Source organism: Phaethon aethereus, assembly GCF_964289735.1.
Source record: "Phaethon aethereus genome assembly, chromosome: 2".
Classification (NCBI taxonomy): domain Eukaryota; kingdom Metazoa; phylum Chordata; class Aves; order Phaethontiformes; family Phaethontidae; genus Phaethon; species Phaethon aethereus.
This window is the reverse complement of record NC_138582.1, coordinates 24,350,831-24,375,208: the sequence shown is the minus strand read 5'-3', so window position 1 is coordinate 24,375,208 and position 24,378 is coordinate 24,350,831. Positions and strand designations below refer to the sequence as shown.

The 24,378-nt window shown below is 43.8% G+C and overlaps 1 protein-coding gene across 1 annotated transcript in view; it reads right to left on the bottom strand.

The window, feature by feature from the left end:
• The window catches only part of SNX31 (sorting nexin 31), a gene marked incomplete at both ends in the record, with an annotated part of 34,468 nt that extends 12,023 nt beyond the window's left edge, over positions 1-22,445 (bottom strand). The window contains 6 exons of the mRNA XM_082015194.1: positions 332-422; positions 3,748-3,858; positions 14,445-14,509; positions 15,577-15,691; positions 22,232-22,306; positions 22,380-22,445. Of these exons, the coding sequence (XP_081871320.1) occupies positions 332-422; positions 3,748-3,858; positions 14,445-14,509; positions 15,577-15,691; positions 22,232-22,306; positions 22,380-22,445 (523 nt within the window). The remainder of the gene's footprint in view (positions 1-331; positions 423-3,747; positions 3,859-14,444; positions 14,510-15,576; positions 15,692-22,231; positions 22,307-22,379) is intronic.
• Positions 22,446-24,378: the final 1,933 nt, after the last annotated feature.

Here is a 24,378-nt window from a genome sequence, read left to right as displayed (position 1 = left end):
GGTATGGCCATCTGATTAAGTGCCCAGAAGATACACCCAGTAATTCCCATGTGGTAAAGTTGCTACATATCTTGCAAACTGAAAGGGACATGATATTCCCACGTGAAAGTCTCACCCCTGCACCACACTACCTATTGCCATACTTCATTCCCCACTACCACTCTTTCCAAGCCATGTGGGGAGAAGGTGTGAGGGGGTTGTTGGACAGGATGGGCCTTTCAGCCTAAGCAGGTTTGTGCAAGCTCTGTTCAGACTCCAGGTTCCGTCACTGCAGCCAACAACAACAAAAAAATCCAAGGGAGGGATAAGTTAAGCACCTGGTAAAACTTACCAGAGAGCGCTCCATCATCATGATCTTGAAAGAAAAATAAGCTAAAATATTTTATTAATTCTCTTGATAGCCCCATCTTGCACGATGTAACCTTCAAAAACAAAGGAGGCAAGAAGCTTAGCTATCCTTTACCATGAATAAGGAAGAAATGTTCAATACCTATTAATTGTTTTTACATTTTCCCCTATGTCCCATTTAACTGCCCATTTAAAAGCAAATATAGCCCTTCCCATATTGCAGCATTTGAGTTTGTGAGGAGTTTCATAAGTTTCAAAGGAACATAAAAATGTAATAAAATAGAAAAATGTTTACTACTATGCCATGCATTTAAGTATTTGCCAACGCAAGGCATCTGCCATGTTATTCCAGACCTTTACTACTAAATCCTCAAATCCTGTTGTACAGTGAGCACTGTGTGCTCTAAGCTAACAACATTGCTCATGAACATCACAAATATGTATTTTTACAGAATTTGTGTATTTTCCAAGCCGATGGAGTCGTCTTCTTTTTCTAGGAAATATCCACAAGTCCTCCTCCTTTACTGAAAGCAGCAATCTTACATGGGTTCTTACTTGTAGGGTTCTACAATCCCGTGTGAAGGCTTCTGACAGGAGCAACCTGAGCTCTGTTGAGCTTTCATTACTGACAGTGCATAAGGAGGAAAAATCCTATCCAGCTTGGCATTTGGATTGTTTTTAGCTTGCTGTGGCCCCTCTACATCTTTTCTAAAAGAAGACAGAAGTAGCACCAACAGAAAATGCAGAAATTATTTGCCAGGGCCAGCTGCAAAATGGGATAGTGGGGAGAGAAAAAAAAATAATCAGGCAGACGTAAGTACAGGAACTTCTAAATCAGATTGGAGCAATTGTCTTGTTCTGTTTTAGGTCCTGAAAAATCAAAGCATAAGTTAAAGCAGCCATAACCTAAAAAAGCACAGTGCCATCAGGCCATTCCTAAATTCTGCAATGACCTTAATCTTCTGAGTTCACTCAGGAAAGTGGTGTGGCCACTGTAAGAAAAATCTCCACCACTGAGAGACTTCCCTGAGAACACTGCTGTCATAGCTCATCTGGCAGATTGTGCAACCTGATAGAGGAGTCATGATTTGGGTCAGAGAAGCCTGACTGTCTTTGTCTGAGCATAAGGTGGAAATACCGGTTTTCAGTCTTCTTCCAAAGGGTGCCAATCCCAAAACACTTTTAGCTCTGTGTCAGTGACAGCATACTAAATAGACTCATCTCCACAGTTCAGAAGGGTTTTCTCCAGCTGTATTAGCTGGTTTAAAAAGCAGACATGTTTTTATGCATGGAAAAAAGTAGACATCAAGCTAAATATAGGTCGTGAAGAATCGTTCCAAGTTAAAATTAAAAAACACATTCATGAGGTTTTCCTTAGACTTGTTAATATTAGGGCTGTTACCAGAGAGGGCAGCAGAGCATAAAAATCACTTGCCTCACACTTATTTCAGACACCAGGTATAATGGGAAGAAAGTTTCATTAAGTCCAAACACAAAAGATAAAAAAGTGAATGTTAGCAGCACCATCTTTCATTCCGTCTGCCTCTGTGCTAAGAAGTCCCCACAAATTACTTTAAGAAATTAGCCACAGAGCTTCAACGTGTTATGCCTTGGTAGCATAATACTAGGCATAGCAGATGGCATCTCCCAGGAATGTCAAACACAGATCTCCGATTCAGTAGGATTTTGACTTATTTTATTTCTTGGATCAAAGCACAAGCTGGTGTATGCTGCCTGAACACCCGGATGTTAGGGAGTGATGGTTGCAAAATCTCCCTCTGCTGCAAAAGAACAGTGAATGTGGTAGTGTATTTACAATGACGAAAGCTAAATAATCCCTAGAAGTTCTATCTCATCTTTAAGACCACAAGAGAAGAAATGGTGTCTGCAGCATTTCCAATGTCATTGTTTACAGTGCCACATAAACATTAAACATCTATAAATGCAATATACAAAGCAACACAAACACCACTGTCTGGCCTGGAAATTACCTTGACCCACTGCAAAACTAAAAAGTTTATCAAGCTCAAATTATTAGTATTTTTTAAAGTATATTAGCAAATCCTTTCCTTACTCAAGGTCCCAATCCTATCTAAAAATGTCTCCTTACTTCTTCCATCTTATTAGCACCTACTTCCCCCTCCCCAAATCAAAATTCCTATCTCCCTGCCACCCCCAACACTTTTTGCCTTCAGCATCTCCCACCCCACAAGTCTCCTGTTGCAGGGTCTAAGGCCAACTCTGACACTTACCTCCCCCTGGAAGAACAGGTCCTGAGCATTGCCTGAAGTGATGCAAACCCCATGGCAGAACAAAGCCAGCAAGGGGTTACGCTGTGTTGATCATGGTAACTGCACTGATACTGTGTGTTCTGCGGCCAGACTAACACGTGTCAGCTTGGCGGAGGAGAGCGAATACATGTTCAGCTTGCTTATACCTATGGCCAGCTGAGAACTACCTCCACAAACTCAGATTGCAAAGGCACAACAGAAATACAGTACACTATGATGAGAGGAAATTTCAGATTCCCATGACAAAGAAGAGTACCCATCTGGCAGGTGTATGCTTTGTTATTGCTGTTAAGATTAGGAAATGGGAGCAACCGAGAAACAGACTTCAGCCTTGCTCATGCACACACCCGTGCAAATACACAAAACACGAAGAGCCACTGCTGCTCCTCCTCTCCTGGCATAAGAAGGGAACCCCAGCTGAAAGTTTCAAATACAAGCCAGTCAGTTGTGTAAACAACATTTGGTTGCTACTGGTTTCAAAATGTAGCTAGCAATTGTTTACTGTATGTATTACAACAGCTGTTAGGGACATCCCAGAGCCACAGTGCTAGAACTGAACCAATACTGCAAAGGAAGTCCCACAGTTTCACAGCAAACATCAAGGGACACAAAACAAGTAAAAAGGACAAGCATGCAGAAAAGCAGGATGTATCAGTTGCACACTAGGTTTTGACAGCAGCGCACCAGCTAAGACATAAGCCAAGACTAGACCATCATTTCTGACTACGGTGTTCAAGCACTTTCACCCACACTATGCTAAACCAAAGAGGAGGTTAATCAAGAATGTGTCCCCATAAGGAATAGTATATATTTTCTGATTCTATCATATATGAAGGAAACCTGAACTTGACAGCCAAATGCCATAGAAGCAGAGGGTGCATAATATTAAGAAGAGGTAAATTATAGACAAATGTAAGAACCAAGAAAGCTCATCTGCAAAACCAGCAATGCTCCCCTACACTGGTACAATAAACCACTCAAAGAACACAGAAGATATTCTTATATGTCTTCAAATAGGGAGTTTCATCCTTTCCTGACTGAAATTGTCTTCATTTTTACCCACTTCTCACAAATGGAAAATTTCAACACAATTCTATAAACCCATTACCTCTAATATTCTTTCTGCAGTGTCCGATGTCTGGATATCAAGTTTAATATTGCTGCCATCAGCGAGGTAAACATCCAAAAAGGCTCTCTGGGTTTGGATCTTAAATGTATCCTGTTAGGTAGAAACAAAACACTGTTTTATTGCTTTCCATATTGCCGGAGCTCTTCTGAAGATGCTGATGCTCCATTTTCCCATTTACGCAAGTAAAATAAGCAATTGAGATTACTGTTTAGTAAACAGTAAGTTACTAAAATTACTGTTAAAGCTTGCAGATGACAAAAAACCATATACAGAACAGCAAGTGGGAAGATACTGCAGGATTAGAGGTGGGTCACTTCGATGTTAAGATGAGCACATATTACCTAGTGTCCCAATGTCTGTAGGAACAACACAGTCACTGTCCTAGGACATAGAGACTCTAGAGAGAAGAGGTGGGTAAACAGCTACACATGAATATTCAAAGCCACAATCGTGCCAAAAGGAAAAAATGCATCCCTGTACCTATAAATAGGAAAATCTCCAGTAAGAATGAGGCTGTGGTATATTAATATACCAGAGCCACTGCTACTCGAACACAGTGCAGTGCCAGCGCCCAAGGTTCAAAAGTACCACAAATGGAGAGGGGAAATAAAGAAGAAACTTGAAAGCATTTAGGTCATGAGAAAACAGGTCTCAAATAAGTGACCTCAGAGAACTGTCTTATGTCTAGACATAATAAAGGGGTGATTTGCAACCTCGAAAACTGAAGTACAGAAGCCAGATCCATTGGCTGTCAGCTGATGATAGACACAGTCAGACTAGAAGTAAAGCACACATTTCTAACAGTGAGGTAGCACACAGGAATGGCCTATTCTCCACTGGTTTTATATCAAGACTTTATATTTCCCAAAAAGACTTGCCTGAACTCAAACTCAGAAAGATCCATGCCTTGCTATGCACAAGAAGTCATTTACTTCTTTCAAGAGGATGGAGACAAATTTGAGAACTCCCTTGGGGATGCATCTGGATGAGGTGGTAGAAACTCATCGCTGCAGCTCCTCTTCCTGTTTACTGCCCTATACCAGAGGACAGCAGTGGTCGTTCTGGCATTTTTATTAATTAAGAAGAGGTACTTCCCTTGAGATTTATAGCGGAGGAAAAATGCTGGAATTGTACATATTGCATGCAACATTAAATTTTAATCTCTTGTATCCACTTTTGCTAGCCTGGTGGAAGATATGGAAGACTCCCTGGGAGCCCTTAGATTTCAAGTACTCTTGGTATCTTGCCACAGAATCTTCATGGTGCCTGTATATAGGAGCATCTCCTGACTCCTGCAATGTCAGCAAGAGCAGGGTGGCAGCGCTGACATTTATGCTGCGTGTTCCATTACCCCTCTTTGGGTACCCTGGAGAACATGCTAGGATGTATGACTGCAATTAACTAACTCAGCTCAGATTGGTAACATTTTTGGGCGAGAAAGACTACATTTTCCAGTAAATCTGGCTTAAGAATTATTTTGAGATAAGATCAAATGCAAACAAAAGGTCTTTTCTTCCACAACATCTAAAAATTAAGAACATGTTGCCAAAAGTTTGTAGAGTGATATGTGGGGAAAAAAGGTGTAGAGGAAAAACAAGACAAAACAATCTCTTAAAAAGACTTCCCACAGATTTTCCTGATGCCCAGTATTTCATCTAAGCTGCAAGCCTACACATCTGTTTGCACATATTAAAGAACAAGAGAACCTCTTCAAGGCATTAGCCAATGCCCTGTCTGAAGTCCTTCTGGGGATCCACACAGATTTAATCTTTATTCCCAAACTAATTTCCTTCTTATCCAGGAGTCAGCTCTAGTCATTCCTCTTAATTAAAATAAGCATTACTTTGCTTCTGTGGAGAATACGAAAGCCCCCCTCTCTCTCTGACATCAAAGATCATCTCCTGTGCTTACCTGAGTACTTTACTACTTTCCTCAAATGGAAAGGAGCAGACACTTTCTCACAAATGCCTTTGGTGCACATATTTTAGCATTAAACATTTCACATGTGATAAAAATGTATGTGAAATGTGGAACAAACATAGGATGCAAACATCAGAATGACATAAAGACACGTAACTCACTCTAGACTCTAAATGAAGAGCAAGCAGGTCACTATATAGCCAGTTTACTACCCAGGACTCAGCAGTGCTGGGGGGTGAAGGCAAGTGCAAAGGCTCGTGCACTGCAGTCAGCGCATCTGGGTGTGGGCTGCTAATGCTGAAGTTCCCACATGGAAAGGACATGGAGGACTTCATGCATCTACTCCCACCAGACCCTCACTGCTGCTCCTGCAGCTTTCACCTCTGTGGCAGCCCAAGGTCAGAGACACGAAGGTCACTTAACCCTTCTGCCACTCAACGGTAGTTGCAGCACCCTACCCTACTTGCCACCTCACTAGTCAGAAATCATGAGGGGAAGAAGAAAAGCACAAGCTAAACTTTCAAGCTACTTCCAAGCAGCCTGAGTTTTCTAAGAACATCATGCAACATATTAGTTGGCAGATTAATTTGAGGATCTACAAGAAAGGATGTATTAGAGAAAAGAAAATTCTCAGTCCCATCTAGAATGGTCACATTAGGTTTCACTGTTTCATACTTAAACCAGTGATTTCCACAGTCTTCTTTTTAAAACTGCTTTAATTTACCTTTTTTAACTCTACTGAGCTACAGGCACAGCTTCATTTCATGGTCTTGGGGACAAATTCCCTTCTTTCTTATCTCCAACTTTTGATTACTCTTAATACAGCAACCAAACTCAGCAAACCAAAAATAAGAATTATCTTAAACTGTTGGGTTTAGGGATTTTTTTTCCCCCACTTTATCACATGCTTTTACCCCAGAAGGCAGAACTGTCTGTGCCAGAAACTCCACACATTGTTCAGTATTACAAATATTTGTGTTTAGCCTCTTATCAGCGAAGTATTGTTGAGACCAAAAAAATTTACTTACATAAAAACAAAAGGAGGAAACAGTGCAGCCTGTAAGCAGGAGAAGACAGTGCTAAGTGAAGAAATACAAATACAGACATGTCCCTAAAACAACACAAGAGAATCCAGCATAAGTTTAATACAAATACAAAGGGAAGAGCATTTATCAGTGTTAGCGATAATCCATTTATTAAGTGCACATGGCAATCCCAACCACTTTCAAAAGTATTTTTCTGTCCATTTTGGAAGAAGTTTGCAGCAGTGAGTCAGAAAAGTTCAGATCTTCTCCCAAGCTGCCATTGTAGTTTCGGAAAAAGCAGCAGAGTCATTGTCTCATCTACTCAAAACAGGCACCAACACCAAAACCACCTGTATTTTGGCAACAGTACATGTTCAGCGGTACTTTTCACATTTCCGGCACTTTTGCTCCTGAGATTCAAGGAACATCCATGCGACTAAAATTGAACGCTTTCTTGTATCCCTTAATACTGGTTATTTGAATCTTTCCTTAATGCTGTCTCTATTACCTGTGGTAAAATCTCCTGAAACATCTAGAGCTGCTGCCTACTCCTCATTTGCCTGTCCCAGTAGCTTGAAGCACAGCTCAGTCATTAATACAAGAACATAGAATAATACAGAACTGGTGAAGGATTCTCTTCATTTTTTTGGTTTTGATGAAAAGAACAGTTTGGGGGAAAAAAAAAACCAAAACCCCCCCCCCCACAACGAACACCAAAAAACCAACCAAAACAAAACCACAAAACCAACAAAAATCCCAAACAAACAAAAAATCCCTCAAAAGATATCCATTACAGAATCACAGAATCACTAAGGTTGGAAAGGACCTTCAAGATCATCAAGTCCAACCATTAATCCAGCGCCACCATGTCCCCTAAACCATGTCCTGAAGCGCCACATCCACACATTTTTTGAACACTTCCAGAGATGGCGACTCCACCACCTCCATGGGCAGCCTGTTCCAATGCTTGACCACCCTCTCGGTGAAGAAATTTTTCCTAATATCTAATCTAAACCTCCCCTGGTGCAGCTTGAGGCCATTTCCTCTCGTCCTATCGCCAGTTACTTGGGAGAAGAGACCAACACCCACCTTGCCACAACCCCCTTTCAGGTAGTTGTAGAGAGTGATAAGGTCTCCCCTCAGCCTCCTCTTCTCCAGACTAAACAACCCCAGTTCCTTCAGCCACTCCTCATAAGACGTGTGCTCCAGACCCCTCAACAGCTTTGTTGCCCTTCTCTGGACACGCTCCAGCACCTCAGTGTCCTTCTTGTAGTGAGGGGCCCAAAACCAAACACAGGATTCGAGGTGCGGCCTCACCAGTGCTGAGTACAGGGGCACAATCACTTCCCTGCTCCTGCTGGCTACACTATTCCTGATACAGGCCAGGATGGTGTTGGCCTTCTTGGCCACCTGGGCACACTGCTGGCTCATGTTCAGCCGGCTGTCAACCAGCACCCCCAGGTCCCTTTCCACCGGGCAGCTCTCCAGCCACTCCTCCCCAAGCCTGTAGCGTTGCATGGGGTTGTTGTGACCCAAATGCAGGACCCGGCACTTGGCCTTGTTGCACCTCATACAATTGGCCTCTGCCCATCAATCCAGCCTGTCCAGATCCCTCTGCAGAGCCCTCCTACCCTCCAGCAGATCAACACTCCCACCCAGCTTGGTGTCATCTGCAAACTTTCTGAGGGAGCACTCAATCCCCTCATCCGGGTCATCAATAAAGATATTGAACAAGACAAGCCCCCAAACTGAGCCGTGGGGAACACCGCTTGTGACCGGCTGCCAACTGGATTTAGCTCCGTTCACCGCAACTCTGGGCTCATTGATAAAGATATTGAACAAGACCATCATACAGTTCTCCCACAGGAAGAAAGATACCTTTTTTTTTCCCCTCCCAATTTTCCATTAGAATACTTAAGTGATTTTGTTTTAGCAAAAGTCAACACCAATCTGAACCCTTGGCAAACTCTCAATGGATTTGTTACTCAGCTAAGATGCACAGGCCATAAAAGGAGAAAGGGTGAGAACAGAAACCCTTATTACAACATATTGGAAAAGAACAGCAGATCAGGGTTCTGAATTGCATCTTAACATTGAAACAAAAATAAAACAGATATCCTTGATTAAAAGTTTTCAGAACTTTCTATGCCAGAAACCTTCCCCCTCTGGCCAGCACACAATAAAAATCTGAAAGTATGGGAACTTCCCACATGAAATTCAGATTTCTGGCCAGCTGCACTTCTGAAACAGAAGTTTATAAACAAGATACCCAACCTGGTTTGATATGAAAGAAATAACATTTTTAGAACAATGTTGAAATTGTAGATACGCAGCCTGACTTCTGTTTGTGTACATACACATCCAAACACATTTGTGAGTTACTGCGAGCAAGTACAGAGTAATGTTACAAATGTGCATTCCTCCATTGTGTGCACAAATGGTAAGCACATTGCAAGTGTGGAGAAGCAGAGGCTGCATGGTCAGAGGCAGGGGCTCTATCCAAGGAAACGCAGACCATGAGACCAGCTTTGATTCCTGGTAACACCTGCAGATTTCTGGGTTATATTTTACCTACACTCTCAGTAGTATACACACCACAGCTATCTTACGGTATTCAATCCTTGGCCTCATGCTTGCTCTGCAGAAGGAAAACCACCTTACATTGGAGCCCTTTGATGAAGGGCTGTCATGGTTTAACCCCAGCTGGCAACCAAGCACTACAGAGGCCCTCGTTCACTGCTCCACAGTGGGGTGGGGGAGAGAATTGGAAGGGTAAGAGTGAGAAAACTCATGGGTTGAGATGAAGACAGTTTAATAGGGAAAGCAAAAGCCACACATGCAAGCAAAGCAAAACAAGAAATTCATTCACTACGTCTCATTGGCAGGCAGGTGTTCAGCCATCTCCAGGAAAGCAGGGCTGTATCACGCGTAATGATTATTTGGTAAGACAGACACTATAACTCGGAACATCATGTCCCCCCAACCCCTTCGTTCTTCTTCCCCCCAGCTCTATATCCTGAGCATGATGGCATATGGTATGGAATATCCCTTTGGCCAGCCTGGGTCAGCTGTCCTGGTTGTGTCCCCTCCCAGCTTCCCATGCACCCCCAGCCTGCTTGCTGGCAGACCAGCATGAAAAGCTGGACAAGTCCTTGACTGATTAGCAACAACTGAAAACATCAGTACGTTATCAACATTTTTTCATCCCAAATCCAAAACATAGCCTCATACTAGCTTCTGAGAAGAAAATCAACTCTATCCCAGCTGAAACCAGGACAAAGATCGCATAAGAACACTGCTTTTTGCCTGTTATCAGGCACTGGTTGGCTCTATTTACTCAAGTACTCAAACTTTTCATCTGTCCTTTTGCCAACACCTGAAGCCTTTTGCTCATGCTAAAGGCAACTGTTTACCAGCAACACAGACCACAAAAGCTCAGCCTCCTAGATCACTAACTCCAAAGGAAATATGTCTCAATTTTACTCATAAATGCATAATGACTGGCTGTCCCCACAGCTGCATCCTGAATACACCACATTACTCCATGGGTGCCCAAGACAGGGATAGACCATGATCTCAGATTACATTCAAGGATATACATGAGTTGCATTAAAGTGAGACTGATAGGGATGTGTGTACCTGCTCATACGATCTTTCCCCAATGGAGAAAACGGAGGAGACCTGACACAGCCACAACAGTCTCATCTTGTTAATGACTTCTTGCAAGAAGCATGCCATCTGTCTTTAGGGGCTGGAGGTAGTGGGGCATATACTGAATCTGTCTCTCCAGCTTGGTCACTGGCCAAGGTTGCAGAGTTTGGAAGAGTGAAGGGGCAGGGAGGTTATGGGTTAGGTTGTTCAATTCTGCTACCTGATAGCATTGGTGAGTATTTCAGCAACGTTCATTCTGAGCAGACCACCCGCTGTGCCAAGCTGCTTCCCATGTGTCAGGAGCCCTGCTGTCCCCTGACAACTCTTCCCATGAGATTAGGTTGCTGGGGAAACAGCCAGAGCATACCTGCTATAAAGAGCAAACCGTAACAGCTTACACAACAGGTAAAGGTGGTGTTGGGCAAAAACAAGGGCCTGGGAAGCAGGGTTAACCTGCAGGGGCTTGTCCTCACTTGAAAAGTTTGCCCTGTTACATATGATCAGGGGGATATAGCTGGTTGGTGTGATGCTGAGTGCAGATACAGGTGAGTCATGTTCAACACTGTCAGGCAGCTGCAGTAAAGCCATGGTCCTTGCACAGCACTCCCACTCCAGGGAGTGCTGGTCTCAGCACACCCACTCCAGGGAGTGCTGGTCTCAGCACACCCTTCACAACCCCATTCAGAAGCAAAACACTGGACATGGACCAAAAAGGTCTTAAATTGAGTTTGATACTTCCTCCTCATCTTTTATTTTAGTCAGTGACACATACAAATATCTTCAGCTAGAAGTTTAAATACTGCTGTTAAGACAAACCAAGGAAATGAAGCAAGCACTAGGAGACTACCCAAGAGGGCAGCTCTATTCTCTCTCATAATGAAAGACAGGATTGAAAGAAAGCTACCAGTAGAATTTTCAGGAAAAAAAAATAGCCCAGTGTCATTGTTTAGTCCCAGACAGCAATTAAGCATCACACAGCCACTTGCTCACGCCCCCCTCCCCCAGTGGGACGGGGGAGAGAATTGGGAAAAACTTGTGGGTTGAGATAAAAACAGCTTAATAGGACAGCAAGAGAGAAGGGAACGACGATGATAGCAATAACAATAATACTGACAAAGGAATGTACAAGAACAAGTGATGCCCAATGCGGCAATTGCTCACCATCCGGTGATCAATAGCCCATCCCCAAGCAGTGATTCCCACTCCCCGGCTAACTCCAGTTTATGTACTGGGCATGACGTTGTATGGTAGGGAATATCTCTTTGGCCAGCCTGGGTCAGCTGTCCCAGCCATGGCCCCTCGCAGCTTCCTGTGCACCTCCTCATTGGCAGAGCATGAGAATCTGAAAAGTCCCTGACTTAGTATAAGCACTACAACTACTTAGCTGCAACTAAAACTTCAGTGTGTTATCAACATTATTCTCATACCAACTCCAAAGCACAGCACTATACCAGCTATCAGGAAGAAGAAGGAAAAAAAAACCCACAGAAAACCGACTCCATCCCAGCCAAAACCAGGACACCTGGTAATCTCATTCACCTCTGATTCCTTATCTTCTCATTCTATTAAAACTGAAGCTTTCTACCATAAAAGCTACATTGGTTTTACCTGCAGACAGATCTGTGCTCAATAAATAGCTGTGGTGGCAGAAAAGTAGCTGTCTGCTTCCTGTTCATCACCACCTGCAGTGCAGTCCCCCTGCCACTTCCCCCACCTTAGCAGGCAGGTTGCTAGTGCAGGTGTGCACTAACTTGTTTCAGGTAGCCAAGAGTAACTAGTCAAAGCCAGTCTGTGTCATTGACAGAAAAGCAGCATGCTATTTCATCATTTTAATTATATTTTATTCTTGAATCTTTCATTAATCATCCCTCTTGCAATGTAACATAAACAAGAGAAAGTTTGGGGTAATGCCTGGTTTTAACACTAAGTAGCAGTGTGTTTTTACTTACAGTGTGTTTTAAAAACCCTATGTTTTTACTCCTAAGCAACGTGTAGGACACTAAGTGCTGCAGACACATCTTCAACAATGGAGAAGGAAAGAACAGTACAGAGGTGCTTTAAAGATGAACTTCACTCCATGTCTCTCAATGCTGTTACAGAAGCTTTGTCACTCTGCCATAAAACATCTCACAAGCCACAGTATACTAATAAATACAGGAACATGCACAACAAAGCTAGTTTGTTGAGTAAGATTCTTTAATGGCCAAAATGAATACGTAGCCATCAGTTACACCAAATAAAGGCACTGTGCACAGCTAATGACAGTAGATGCACTCCTATCTTTCACAAAGTTAATTTGATCGCTCTCACGAGTTGGTTCTTTACCATAATGAAAGAACACATAAAGCACGAGTGCTATTTATATTATGGAGCAGTAATTTATGTGAGCACAACCACTTAAAGTTTGAATTGTACACAAAAAAGCTGGAGAATACTGTCTTTGCCAAGCAGGAAGCCTAAACATCGTGTATGAAAATCCACTGTACTATGGAACAGAAATTTGGGTTAATTTTATGTCTTCAGAATGTACTGACCTCGCACTAACATTTAAGGTACAATTCAGTGACTACCTTGAACTCTACAAAATAAGTGACTGCTTTTGGCAGCAGAGTCACATGCCTTAATAAGCACACAGACGTATGTCCATAACAAGGTAAGTACATGTGTAATATTTGCTTGATTTACAAGTCACCCCTCTTCACCAAAAGGGCCTACAGTAAAGAAAACCCCTAAATATACAACACCATTTCTGATGGTATGTTAAGAGAAATCCACAATACTGGCATGCCAAAGGACATCTTTAAATGCTGCAAACATGCATTTTGAAGAGCTATTTTCTGCCAGCACTTCATAAAAAAAAAAAAGTCAGTTGTCAGTGTTTGAGGGCAAATTGCAGGCATTCCTGATAGATTTAACTTTCTTTAGCAGACCTCATATCAGTCTCATCAAGACTAATTAAGACAAGGAATTGCTGGGAGTTATCTGTAGGGCTATAAGAGGCATTGGATCAGAAGTAGAGACAAAAGATATCCCTAATCAGAAAAGGGCTTTTCATTCACTGTACTGAGCACTTCAGTAGCTCTGAATTTAAGAGATTGTAAATAAACTGTATCTTTTTATTTACAAAGCATATAGGAAAAACCTTTCTGGAATATCTTAGGAATACTTCTTCGCACCATTTTCTACAGTCTTTCTGAACTCCCCTTGCATACCTTAATCACACATAACAAGTGAAGAGCTCTCGAGCCATAAAACTCTTACTCGGCCCTTCAAAACATCCTCTCTCTCTAGAGCAACTCACTGCAAGCAAGGTTACAGCAGCACCAGCAGCATGCCAAGCACTTCCCAGAACACTAAAGCAGCATCCCCTCCCTGAAAATGCTGTTGGAGTCATACTGCACCCACCTGCTCCAAAGCATCCTCATAAGAGCCACAGCAGCTGGCAAGGAGGTAAGGGAAGAAAAGGGACATATGGCACCTTGTAGTAGTCAGACACATGCAAGAGCTAGCCAGGCACTAAGCCTAGCAAAGAAAGATCACACATGTCATGGACCACATTAAAATTGATTTCAAAAGTCATCTACGTTGCAACAAACCAAATACATGCCAGATTCTACCCATCACTACAGTTGCAACGTAAGAGAACATGACATTTTCACAGCAGTCATCAATACACTTATCAGTCCAAAGCACTGACGCTACCAAAAAAGCATTTACAGTTGCAAAATCCAAGAACGTCTATAATCCTTCCATTGAGCTCTCACAAAGACTCTTCTGGGAACTGTTCAGAGGCAAAAGATTCATCAGATATGCCATGGGATATACAAACAAAGCACATAGTTCTTTCCATGTGAGAAAGAAGTTTGTACACGCACAAAACAATATCAATACTATTATTATTGCCACCCAGGCTCCACAGAGACCACTCTGTCATCGGAACTCGCCACTTTACAAGACTGATCAATATGCTAAGAACACAAGGAAAGGAAGATAGCAAAGGAAACCCTGAACTCAGGAGCTAGGATAATTTTTCAACTCTTTCATATAACAAACTATTTGGCTGAAAAATTCAAAACTTACCTGCTGTAGCTTTCGGAAAAAACCTATGAAGACATCACTATTGGTAATATTTGAATCCAAAGTAACTGAAAAACAAGAGGAAAATGGGGAGGGAAGAAACCAAACTTAGCCACAACATGAAAAACATGGCTAGTTTCTAAAAACAAGATGTATACAACAAGACTGTTTGGTTAAACCATCAGTGCTACTTTACTTATCCTTTGGTTTCTGCACAGCTACCTTTACTAGCCTGCTGTTAAATCATTGAAGCTATGAACAATGCAAAATACATGTAGTGTTGCTATTCTCCCAAAGCAAGACTACAGTAGGGTTCCTGGACACATAACTCCATGGTCATTCATGGCCAGTAACTCTACAAGGAACTGCTCAATACTCAACGGAAAAAGATAAAATAATCACCAAGTAAGATTTTAAAGACTAATCTTATGTTTTTGTTTTGTAAGTCTTGGCAAAAAGTATCTGAGGCCAGAGGCTACAAAACCTTTTTAAGCTCATCCCCTCACACACCCTTCTTTTTGGGTAGTTGAAATGGTTATATTTTTTTATTTCTTGGCTTATATGAAACTAGAAACTCATGAGAGTTTTCGAGATTTAATTTTTCTGCAAAAACTGTTTTTACAATTCTCACAAGTCTGGCTAGAAACCCTTGAAGGGAAGAGGTTTATGCAGAGCCCAGTTCCATATTACACTTCTACCAGTCTAAGTGCCTGTCTTTTTTGCCTCCTTTTGCCCACCAGCCATGAGCTGTCACACCCAACCCCATGTCAGCTCTGGCAGTTGTGAAGCAGCAGGGATGGGTGGCTCAGTTCACTGATCTGGAAGAACAGAGAACGGCCAGACTAGAGGCTGCTACCAGAAGGCCAAGTTGGCTTAAGTTTAGTGTGAAACTGCTCCCATACATTTTTGGAAAGCTGCAGAAAGGCAGCCACTTCAGAAATAAAGAAATATGATATGCTACTGTTCTAGAGCCAACAGACAGGACAGGGCTGCAAATGCTTAGCCCCAGCCTTTCTGATACACCCTTACTCAGCTCAGTATAGAAGGTAAAGCATGCTGCAGTCACAGGTTTAGATACATCCTCAAAGGTTTAAGCCCTACGTGTGAAAGCTGATCAGGTTATAGCCAAGCTTACCATTCTGCAGGTACTGCTCCAGCTGAGACCGCCTCTCATCTGCCATAGACTTGGTCATTACCAGGTAAAACTTTGGAGGGAAAGCAGGCACAGCACTCCCAAAAAGCTTCCTCAGCTGCAAAACAGTCAAAGGAAAGCTCCACATCAGTGAAGAAGTATTCATAGTTTCCAAGGAGCTTTCAATGCTCTCTTGTTTTGAGAGCAAGACAAATTACTTACAAAGGGCAAGGTGTACCCACCCAGCACATCCCTGATGGCCCTCAGGGCCCACAGTGAAGGTAAAGCCTTTGCCCAGGCAGCCGCCAAAAGAGTGCCCAAGTGAGCAACCACTTTTGATAGGTTTCTGTTTTTACAGTCTTACCACTTCTGAGCTCCTGCTCCGAGCCAGAAAAGTAGCATTGTATTAACCTTATCAGCTAGGTCTTATACACCTCACGGACAAACAAGATATGGTTACAGACGTCTTCTCTTCCCAATACATACATACAGGTTTTCTTTGATCTATACCGACAGAACTACTTTTTAAGAGCTGGTGACTTCTGCCCTTGACTAGTGCTACCTCAGAGGCTTTTAATATTTTGTCTGGGAGAGGTAGTAACTTTTACCAGGTCATCTAATATTATCAAAGGAAAAAAAAGAAAAAAAAAAAAGAAAAACAGAGATTCTTTCATGAATACAAACTACCTGAATGTTTGATTCTTCCTCCAGCTATATCAGCTGGCTAATAAGATCTAATGTCTCTGTACAAACGCTATGTCATTTATAAACAGACCTGGAAGGACTGGAGAACCACAATTACATTATCTTATGATAACACAAGATAGTTCCAATATAGGTTTGGGCAGTAGTTGGTCACTTGGAAGTGTAAAACTTCTCTGCTATAGGCAAATAATCTCAAAAGAATGAGCTATGTTTACCTTCCCGATACGCACATTGCTAAACATAGCAAATACAGCAAATTTGCCTGGGAACACTCCTTCACCTAAATAAAAACAGTATGTTCGCACCAGTATGCAACTCAGCAATTAGTGTCACTAAATCCTGTGAAAGATGACATTTTCCATCTGGCCCCAGCTGTTCCAAGTCTTTTCACAGGACTCCAGCAGCTGAAGCTTGAGGAAAAAAAAAAAAAAAAATGTATGTGTACTACTGCAAGAATTAGCAGTACCTTCTCCTGACTGTCAGCTAAAAACAGGAGTGAGGCATATTCTCACAGCTCCACTCTCCCTGAATTGGCAACAGGTAGCAATTTCTGAGTTCTTGACTATTAGATATGCGTGAATTGCTCTGAGATACACAGCATAAAAGAGTTAGATAACACTACATGCTTTGGTTTTATGTAAAGCTAACAGTAATAGCTAGTATAGAGTGCTTTTTATCTTCAAAGTCCTTCACATACGTGCTCTTCCCCCCGGGACTGAAAAATATTATCTCTGCTCTACAGGCAGGCAAACTGAGGAGATACAGAAAAAAAATTTGCTGTAAGTCAGAAAGCCAGAGCCACACTGACAACAAGGAGGTCCTCTCTCTCTCTGGTGCCTGCCTGCATTCAGGTCATGCCTCACCTACACAAAGTGGTGCCGTTTGTTATCATCGGTTTGCACAAGCTGGGACTCTGGCCTACTTAAAAAAAAAATATATTATTAATTCATCTCAGTGCCGGCTGCTTGGTAAATTTCTTTAAATGCAATTGTGTGTCCTCAGCATTTTGGCTACAGAGAAGACAAATTTATCCCAATCAATTAGATTTTTTTGCATCTCAAAGAATTAAAGAAAAATGCCCATAAACTTTAATCGTGTATTTGTGATGGTGCTTAAAGTCCACCAGACCATCAGCCACCAGCATGAAATTTCATTCTAGCAGAACGAAACTAGCCAATATTTGTCTTCACAAACCCAACAGCCTAGGCTATGTTTTAAATGCAAGTCAACAACAACGCTGGACCTGATGGTGCCAGGTGCCAACTGCCTGCTGCCCTGCCGCACCAACACCACCATAAGAGATGGGTCCCCTACCCAAAACCTGCTTCTGACCATTTTTTTCAAGGCTCTGGGTTTGTTTCTGTAGCCTAAAGCCACTCCACAGAAGACACATGTCTCAGCCCCAAGCCAGGGTGCTCTGTGCACTGCTGTTTTCTCCTGGCTGGACCTGCTTGACCAGACAGGTACTTCCAAGCCATCCTGCTCCACGAGCTGTCCAAAAAGGGGACTCCCATCCTTTGACCTCTCTGCATGCCTGACCAAATGGCTTCTTTGCAAAACTATGTGCAGCTCCCATCAACAACACTCGGCAGCCACCTGGGCCTGTCCTGCCTCACAGCCCACAACCCAGCACCACGGCTGGGCATAGCTCCACTTCCAGCTCCCCACCCTAGAGGCAGCTTGAAGAGCAAGTGGCAGGAAAGCTCACAGGAGACTGGATCACAAACACAAACTTAAATCTGACTGTGCTAGAAGCCCAGACAGGATGTTCCAACCTGGTGGAAGAGGTACTTATCTTCCTCCAAGATTTCTGCCTAAAAGAGATAGAGCGCCTTCCCTAAATATAACAGTTTTAAGCTCTAAGAGCTAATCTCTCCAAAAAGGGGAGTAAAGACATATGCCATAGTTGATGCTGTTTCTTCTTCATCTTTCTGTAATAAATATTCCCCTCCTCAGTAGAAGACATCATCACTTTTAAAGTGTAATCGACCAAAATTAATCATCTCCTACTTAGTCTAATCCCATAGGTTTGCTTTTTTGTGTTAGGTCCTGCCTATGCTGTCTAGACGAGCTATTTCACCCAAGGCAATGCTCCACCATAGGTGTGCAGATACCAAAGTCAGACAGAGCACCAGAAACAAAAGTACTAACCTGAAAAAATAGAGCAGTATTATAACTAGAAAGCTATTATGTATGGATTATATACAGAATGAACAGGCCTCTGGGCAGTTCCTTCTCAGTTATCTGATTAAATATTAAAAAAAAGGAGGAGACACCATTCTAAGATTAAAAATGCTAAAACATGTTTAATGTAAAAATTAAAATATATTATGCAGAAACTGTCAAAGCAGTCAAAAGGTATGAGACTATTCTGGTACATGACTGGCTAAATGAAGTTTAAAAAAAAATTTTTTCCTGTATTTAATTCCTTTTTATCAATCATTTTATCATGTTTTTACCAATTGTTTTATTGTGATTAACAGATTTTTTAGAACTATTTTCCCAGCAATCATTCATACCACTCACAGATGCTGCTAACTGGCTCATCAGAGGCTGGCATCATGACCAGAATCCATCAGTGTTGCATTTCACTCTTAATCCTACAGAGGACTCTTCCAATTTACTTCCTGTCTTAAAATAAACCAGTGAATACTCCAACAATTGCCAGAAATAATCTGTTCCTTTCAGTCCTACTACAGAACATAGGTTCATTATTATGGTATTTGTTTAGTGAGGGATGCTCTAAGCAGCTGCCAAACTGAAAAGCCAAATGCAAATATCACAACATCAAAGGTGGAAACGAAGGAGACCTGATGTCTTCAGTAACTGTTCAATTTCAAGGAAATCCAGTAACATTTTTAGTGCACAAGCCACTGTCCAGGTAATCTCTAGCCCCACTCTAGAAGTTTCTCTCACTTGTATATTCTTTCCAGAGAGCCTTACCTCTCCATAAGCGGAGTAATGACCCACTATTAGGAGTACTCTGGTCAGTGTGTCATCCCCATAGAACTAAAGCCAGAAGAGAACATGGCTACAGTAGAGAGCACTGCCTAGTTGTCTTAGTATAAATCTAGGGCCAAAGCTTAGATCCTTAAAATGCACATCCCTCTTGTCATCAACACTACTGCTGAAGCTGTTCACAGTCATTTGCAGAGAATGGCTGCGCAAGTCTTAGTTCAGCAAGTGTAAAAAATAAGGAACGCTGCTCAACGTGTATGGTGTTTGTCCCAAGCAAAGGGAGACTGGTTCTTCAGCTGTCCTTCCTACTGCTAATACTTAATACCTAAATACTCAAAGACAGAGGAGAGAATGAAAACTGGGTTTCCCACAACTGAATGCTCTAGCTCCTAGAAGAAGGGGCAAAAGGGGAGAAGGGAGTAAATCCTCAGACTAAGGCAGGTACCTTCTGGCAATCCACAGCCAAGTGCCTATCTCCACAAGAGGAGAAGGGCTAAAGCCACACTGCTATCCTCATCACTTCTGTCAGTCCTGCCTAAGTAACTCCTTCTAAGCAAGATCTCTTTTAGGATATAATTTTGGTTGTTCACATCTCCCTCTATACCATTTGCCTTGGGTGCTCAGTTTAAGGCTGAAAATCTCATTTGGAGGCAAGGCACCTAAAGGTAAGGAAATGTTGCTCAGAGTTAGTATACCTGCACCTCCCCATCCAAAACCTCATATGCTCTGTCACACTATACTGCTTCTGAACAGTTGCCCCCTTCAGACAGTCCTTTTGTAGAGAACAACTGCGCTGGGAAATAGCAAGGAACAGAGTTTAGGAGTATCAAACAACAGAAGCACTGTCAGAATATAAAGTGATGGGGAGCAGGAAAATGCATGGCAAGAGAAAAGGGGCAGGTAAGGCACAGCATCACAAACAAAAATTCCTGATTTTGTATCACAAGTTAGGAGAGGTGCTTGTGGAGGTGGAATAGCAGTGCTTTAGAAATTGACACCCTGAAGGAGATCAGAGGCACAACTAGTCCAGCATCACATCCAACAGAGGTCAGAGACAGACCCTCCAGAGTAGTGTTCAAGAAATAGTCAGGTATAGAATCATGCAGAAATCTGTCCATGGGGGAAGCTTGTTTCTAATTCATGTCCTGCATCCATCATAGAACTGTTGCAGGTTGTGAGGCTTTGTGGACCCTGCGTGTGATCTGGTCAGGAGGGTGAAATTACTGTATTCTGAAATTTAAGACTTCTTGTATGTATGTGTGCATTTTTCTACCTTAACAAAATAAGCAGAACAGGTTATAATAATTATAGATGAGCAACATCACAAGTATAGGGAAGACAATTAAGGGACAGCAGTGTAGTTATAAGCTTTAAGACCAAGTATGGCAGCTACCAACAGCAGGAATGAAGGAATTAAAGCTAAAAATCAGCTAACGAGTTGTAAAGCCCAGCGAGAGGCAAACTGTCAGTTACAGAGGATGCAGAGAAGGGAAAGATTTTGCTGAGAGCATTAATGAAGTTAAAACTTCTTGAGCAAGAAACAGTAAGCCTTAAAGAAAAAGCAAGCAAACACATAAGCTGGTTTATTAGTTCAGATATGTTATCCAAAATGCTCCATTAACCAAAGCAAAATATTACTGTGAGAGCTCCCACAGGGAAAAGAATTGCAGTGCTGGGGCACAAGAGCACACCTCAGCAAACCTTGTTTCTCATGGCAGCCCTACTGCTGAGTCAACTGCCTTTTTAGCTGTGCTACTCCAACTGCTTGTGCACTCACAAGGAGTTGGGAGAGATGGACTGATCCCCCTCAGGGGCTGCCTGGCTGAAAAACTGCTCCAGAGTGGTCCCATCACTGCAACTGAGAGCACAGCAAGGAGGCTGCCAAAAGATCAAAACCTACCTAACCCACTACCACAAGAAGTATTCATCAAAGCAAGCCCTAAAATAGGGTTGTCAGGGTAAGATAACGCTGCTCAGCAAGGGTGACAGCGTGCGCCCAGACTGATGGAAGAGTTGGGAAAGATTTCACTTGGAGCCAAAGACTGGCAAAGGCCAGAGACATCAGGTTAGCAAAGAAAAGGCTGGTGGCCACTCTGCTTCCACAGAAGAGCTCAACGTCACATGCTCCCTTTTTATCTTCCTAAGAAAACCACAGGAACAATAGAGAGAAAAGGGGCAGAGGCAACTTGGACATGAAACAAAACAAAAGCAGAGATAAACAGGCAGATTCACCCTGAAATAATTCACTTGAGTTAGCTGGGGCCATGTGTTATTCCCTGATGCCCACTATTCCTTGGAATACCTCAGGCCTGTGTTCCAGTTGTTTTGTAATTGTCTGTGTGGAAAGGGTCACTCCTGAGGTATGTGCCTAGGCAATTTGGGCCAAAGGATCCAACACTCAGTTAACCCCTGGCTTGTCCAAAGCAACTGACTCTGCAATTTGCCCGGACAGACCTCTATACACTTTCTAGAGATGTTCATAGGATTAAAAGACCCCAGTTGCACCTCTCTCCCAAGAGGCCAAGGCAAAGAGGCACTTGGAGCCCACAGCTGCTGCTGCTTGGCCGATGTTTCCCATTAAGGCAGCTTACCATACCCTTCTGCCACGTCCCTTGGCTTTTTTTTTTTGGATTTGCCTCTCTGTTGCTGCTGGATTTCACCCTGCCAACACGGGGAGCCTGCAAGCAGCAGCTCTGACAGCACAGCATCAGGGGAATCAGGCAGGGTGTGAGGGCCAGGCAGGAGGGCAGGGCATGTGTTGGGACCAGGCACATCCTCCCTGTGGTGTCAGCAATCACATGAATTCGGGCAGAAGCAACTCGCTGCCCCCATTCCACATTGGGCTTGTGAGGCCAGGGGAGCCTCTCCTGCTCCGCAGCCCTCACAGGGGCCCGGCCTGGCTGCGGGGCCCGACGGCCGCCGCACCCTGGCAGGCTGCCCTCCACCAAGGCTTTTCGGGGTGCCCCCCGCCCCACCCCCCCCGGCCGGCCCTCACCTGCGCGTCCCAGCGGCGGAGCTGGCTGTACCGCGCCTTGCCGAGCAGGAAGCCCTCCAGGCACACCGAGTACAGCTGCAAGCACACCGCCGTCAGACCCGCGCCCGGCCCCGCCGGCCCCGCCGCCCGCTCCCCGCCCTGTGCCCACCACGTAGCGGCCCCCGCGCCTCTCCCGCAGCTCCTCGGCGGCGGTGATGCTGAAGTGCAGCTTCATGGCGAGACCGGGGCCGGGCCGTCCCCTCCCGGCCGCGGCGGGGCTGAGGGAAGGGGGAAGGGGCCGGGCAGCGCAGGCAGCAGCGGGCGCGACGCCAGGGGGCGCTGCCGCGGTGCGGGCCGCGGGCACGAGGGCGGGACGGTACCTCAGGCGCAGCCTCGGCCGCGGCTTTTATTTGCAATCCCTCCAAAAAAAAGAGCGTGCGAGGGGGCCGGCCCGCCCCGGGGGCCTCCTTAGAGTGGGGGGCAAGGTGGGGGTGAAATCAATGGCCCCTAAGCGCCAAGCGCAGCCCGCAGGGGATGCGGCCTGGCCGGGAAGGGCGGCAAGGTGTGACCGGAGGCGCTGGAGAGCCAGTGCCGAGCCGGGAAGGAGGCGGCCAAGGGGCCGTGTTCCAGCAGCCTTTGTGGGTGCGAAGAGCACTGGGAAGGGGACTACGAAGTGTAATTCACTGCGACGTGATGATTATTCACTATTTATGAAGGCACGAGAACTTGGGGCCATCTTGTCAAAGGGGTAAGCAGCAGGTTTGTAAGAAAATAAAGTCCTTTTTTCACACGGTGCCTCACTGGAGGTCAGATATAGTTAAAATGGCAGGTCCATGTCTGGCCTGGGATTTTTGTTTATCACTAATTACCAGATAATAAAGGTGAGTTATGCTGTATTTCATAGCATCCTTTAGCATATTTCTGGTACCCCTGAGGGAAAGGTGCTGTGGGAGCTGGGCCTTCTTGTGTGGATCACCGTGAAAGTCCTCATAGTCTTACATGAGCAGTGCTGCTGGAGACATGAAATGAGTTCATTGACATGGAAATAATGCAGCTGAAATGCCTCTCCTGCAAACCAGGGCCTGACATAAGTGCAGTACTCTGGCCGTGCCAAAAGGCCTTTCATCAGAGAAAGAAAATTATTTCGGGAAGGCCATGATTCACTAACTAACCTGGGGAAAACCCCTGCCCAGTGGAACAAGGTTTGCATTTATTTTTCAAGAAACAGTATTAACTGTGGGCATTATGGAGAAAATGGAGAAGAGTAAGTAAAATAACATTTTGTGACATGTTTGATGATTTGTTTTTCTTCTTCATCTGTGCAGCCAAATATAACCAGTCTGACGACTTCTGGAGCACCCACGCAACCGCCCTCTTACTTTGTAGCTCCTGGTGTCACTGCTACTGTGTCGTACCTGGGAGATGAGGCACCTGCACCCTGGGGAGCTCTGGAAGAGCTTTCCTTCACCTGCAGAGCAAGGCCCCTGTGTGCATCATTGTTCACATCCCAGGCCACTTTGCAAATCCACATCTCCACTTGTAACCTGGGAGGCAAGGCAGCTGCATTATCAGTCTGATAGAGAAATGTGAGGTATAGGCAAACAGAAAAGATCTACGCTCCGGACCATGTGCAGGACTTTTCCACTTGTGCTATCATTCTAGGTTGGTGGTCTCATCTGCCTGAATCTGGTTCCCCTCTGGAAAACTACAGGAGGGGAAACTGAGCTACCTTTGGTCTCAAGAGACAGGATTAAGCAAGCTTCCACTTATAGATGTGACAATGCAGTATGTTTTGGGCCCACTTTTTGAACTGTAATCTCTGTTTTATGTCATCTGCTGACTTCAAGTTTAACCTAGATCACCTGTAACCCAAGGTCCCAGTCACTGCAATGTGACACAACCAGTTAGCCTGCTCAGGGTATCATTTTTGTTTTCTGAATGCTCAGATACCACATGGAACATTTTAAAGTGTGCTCAGAGCTGTAAAATAGTACCTACCTCTGGACAGCCATAGCCAGCTGGAACATGACTTGATTAGGAATGTTTCTTTAGCAGGTTATGTGGGAAGTAGGAGACTATTTGGCATAGATAAACTGTTCTTAGTACTTAATTTGCAACAGGCTCATTATGTTGGCCTAGCTTGTCATTTCCTTTTTTTCTTAATGATT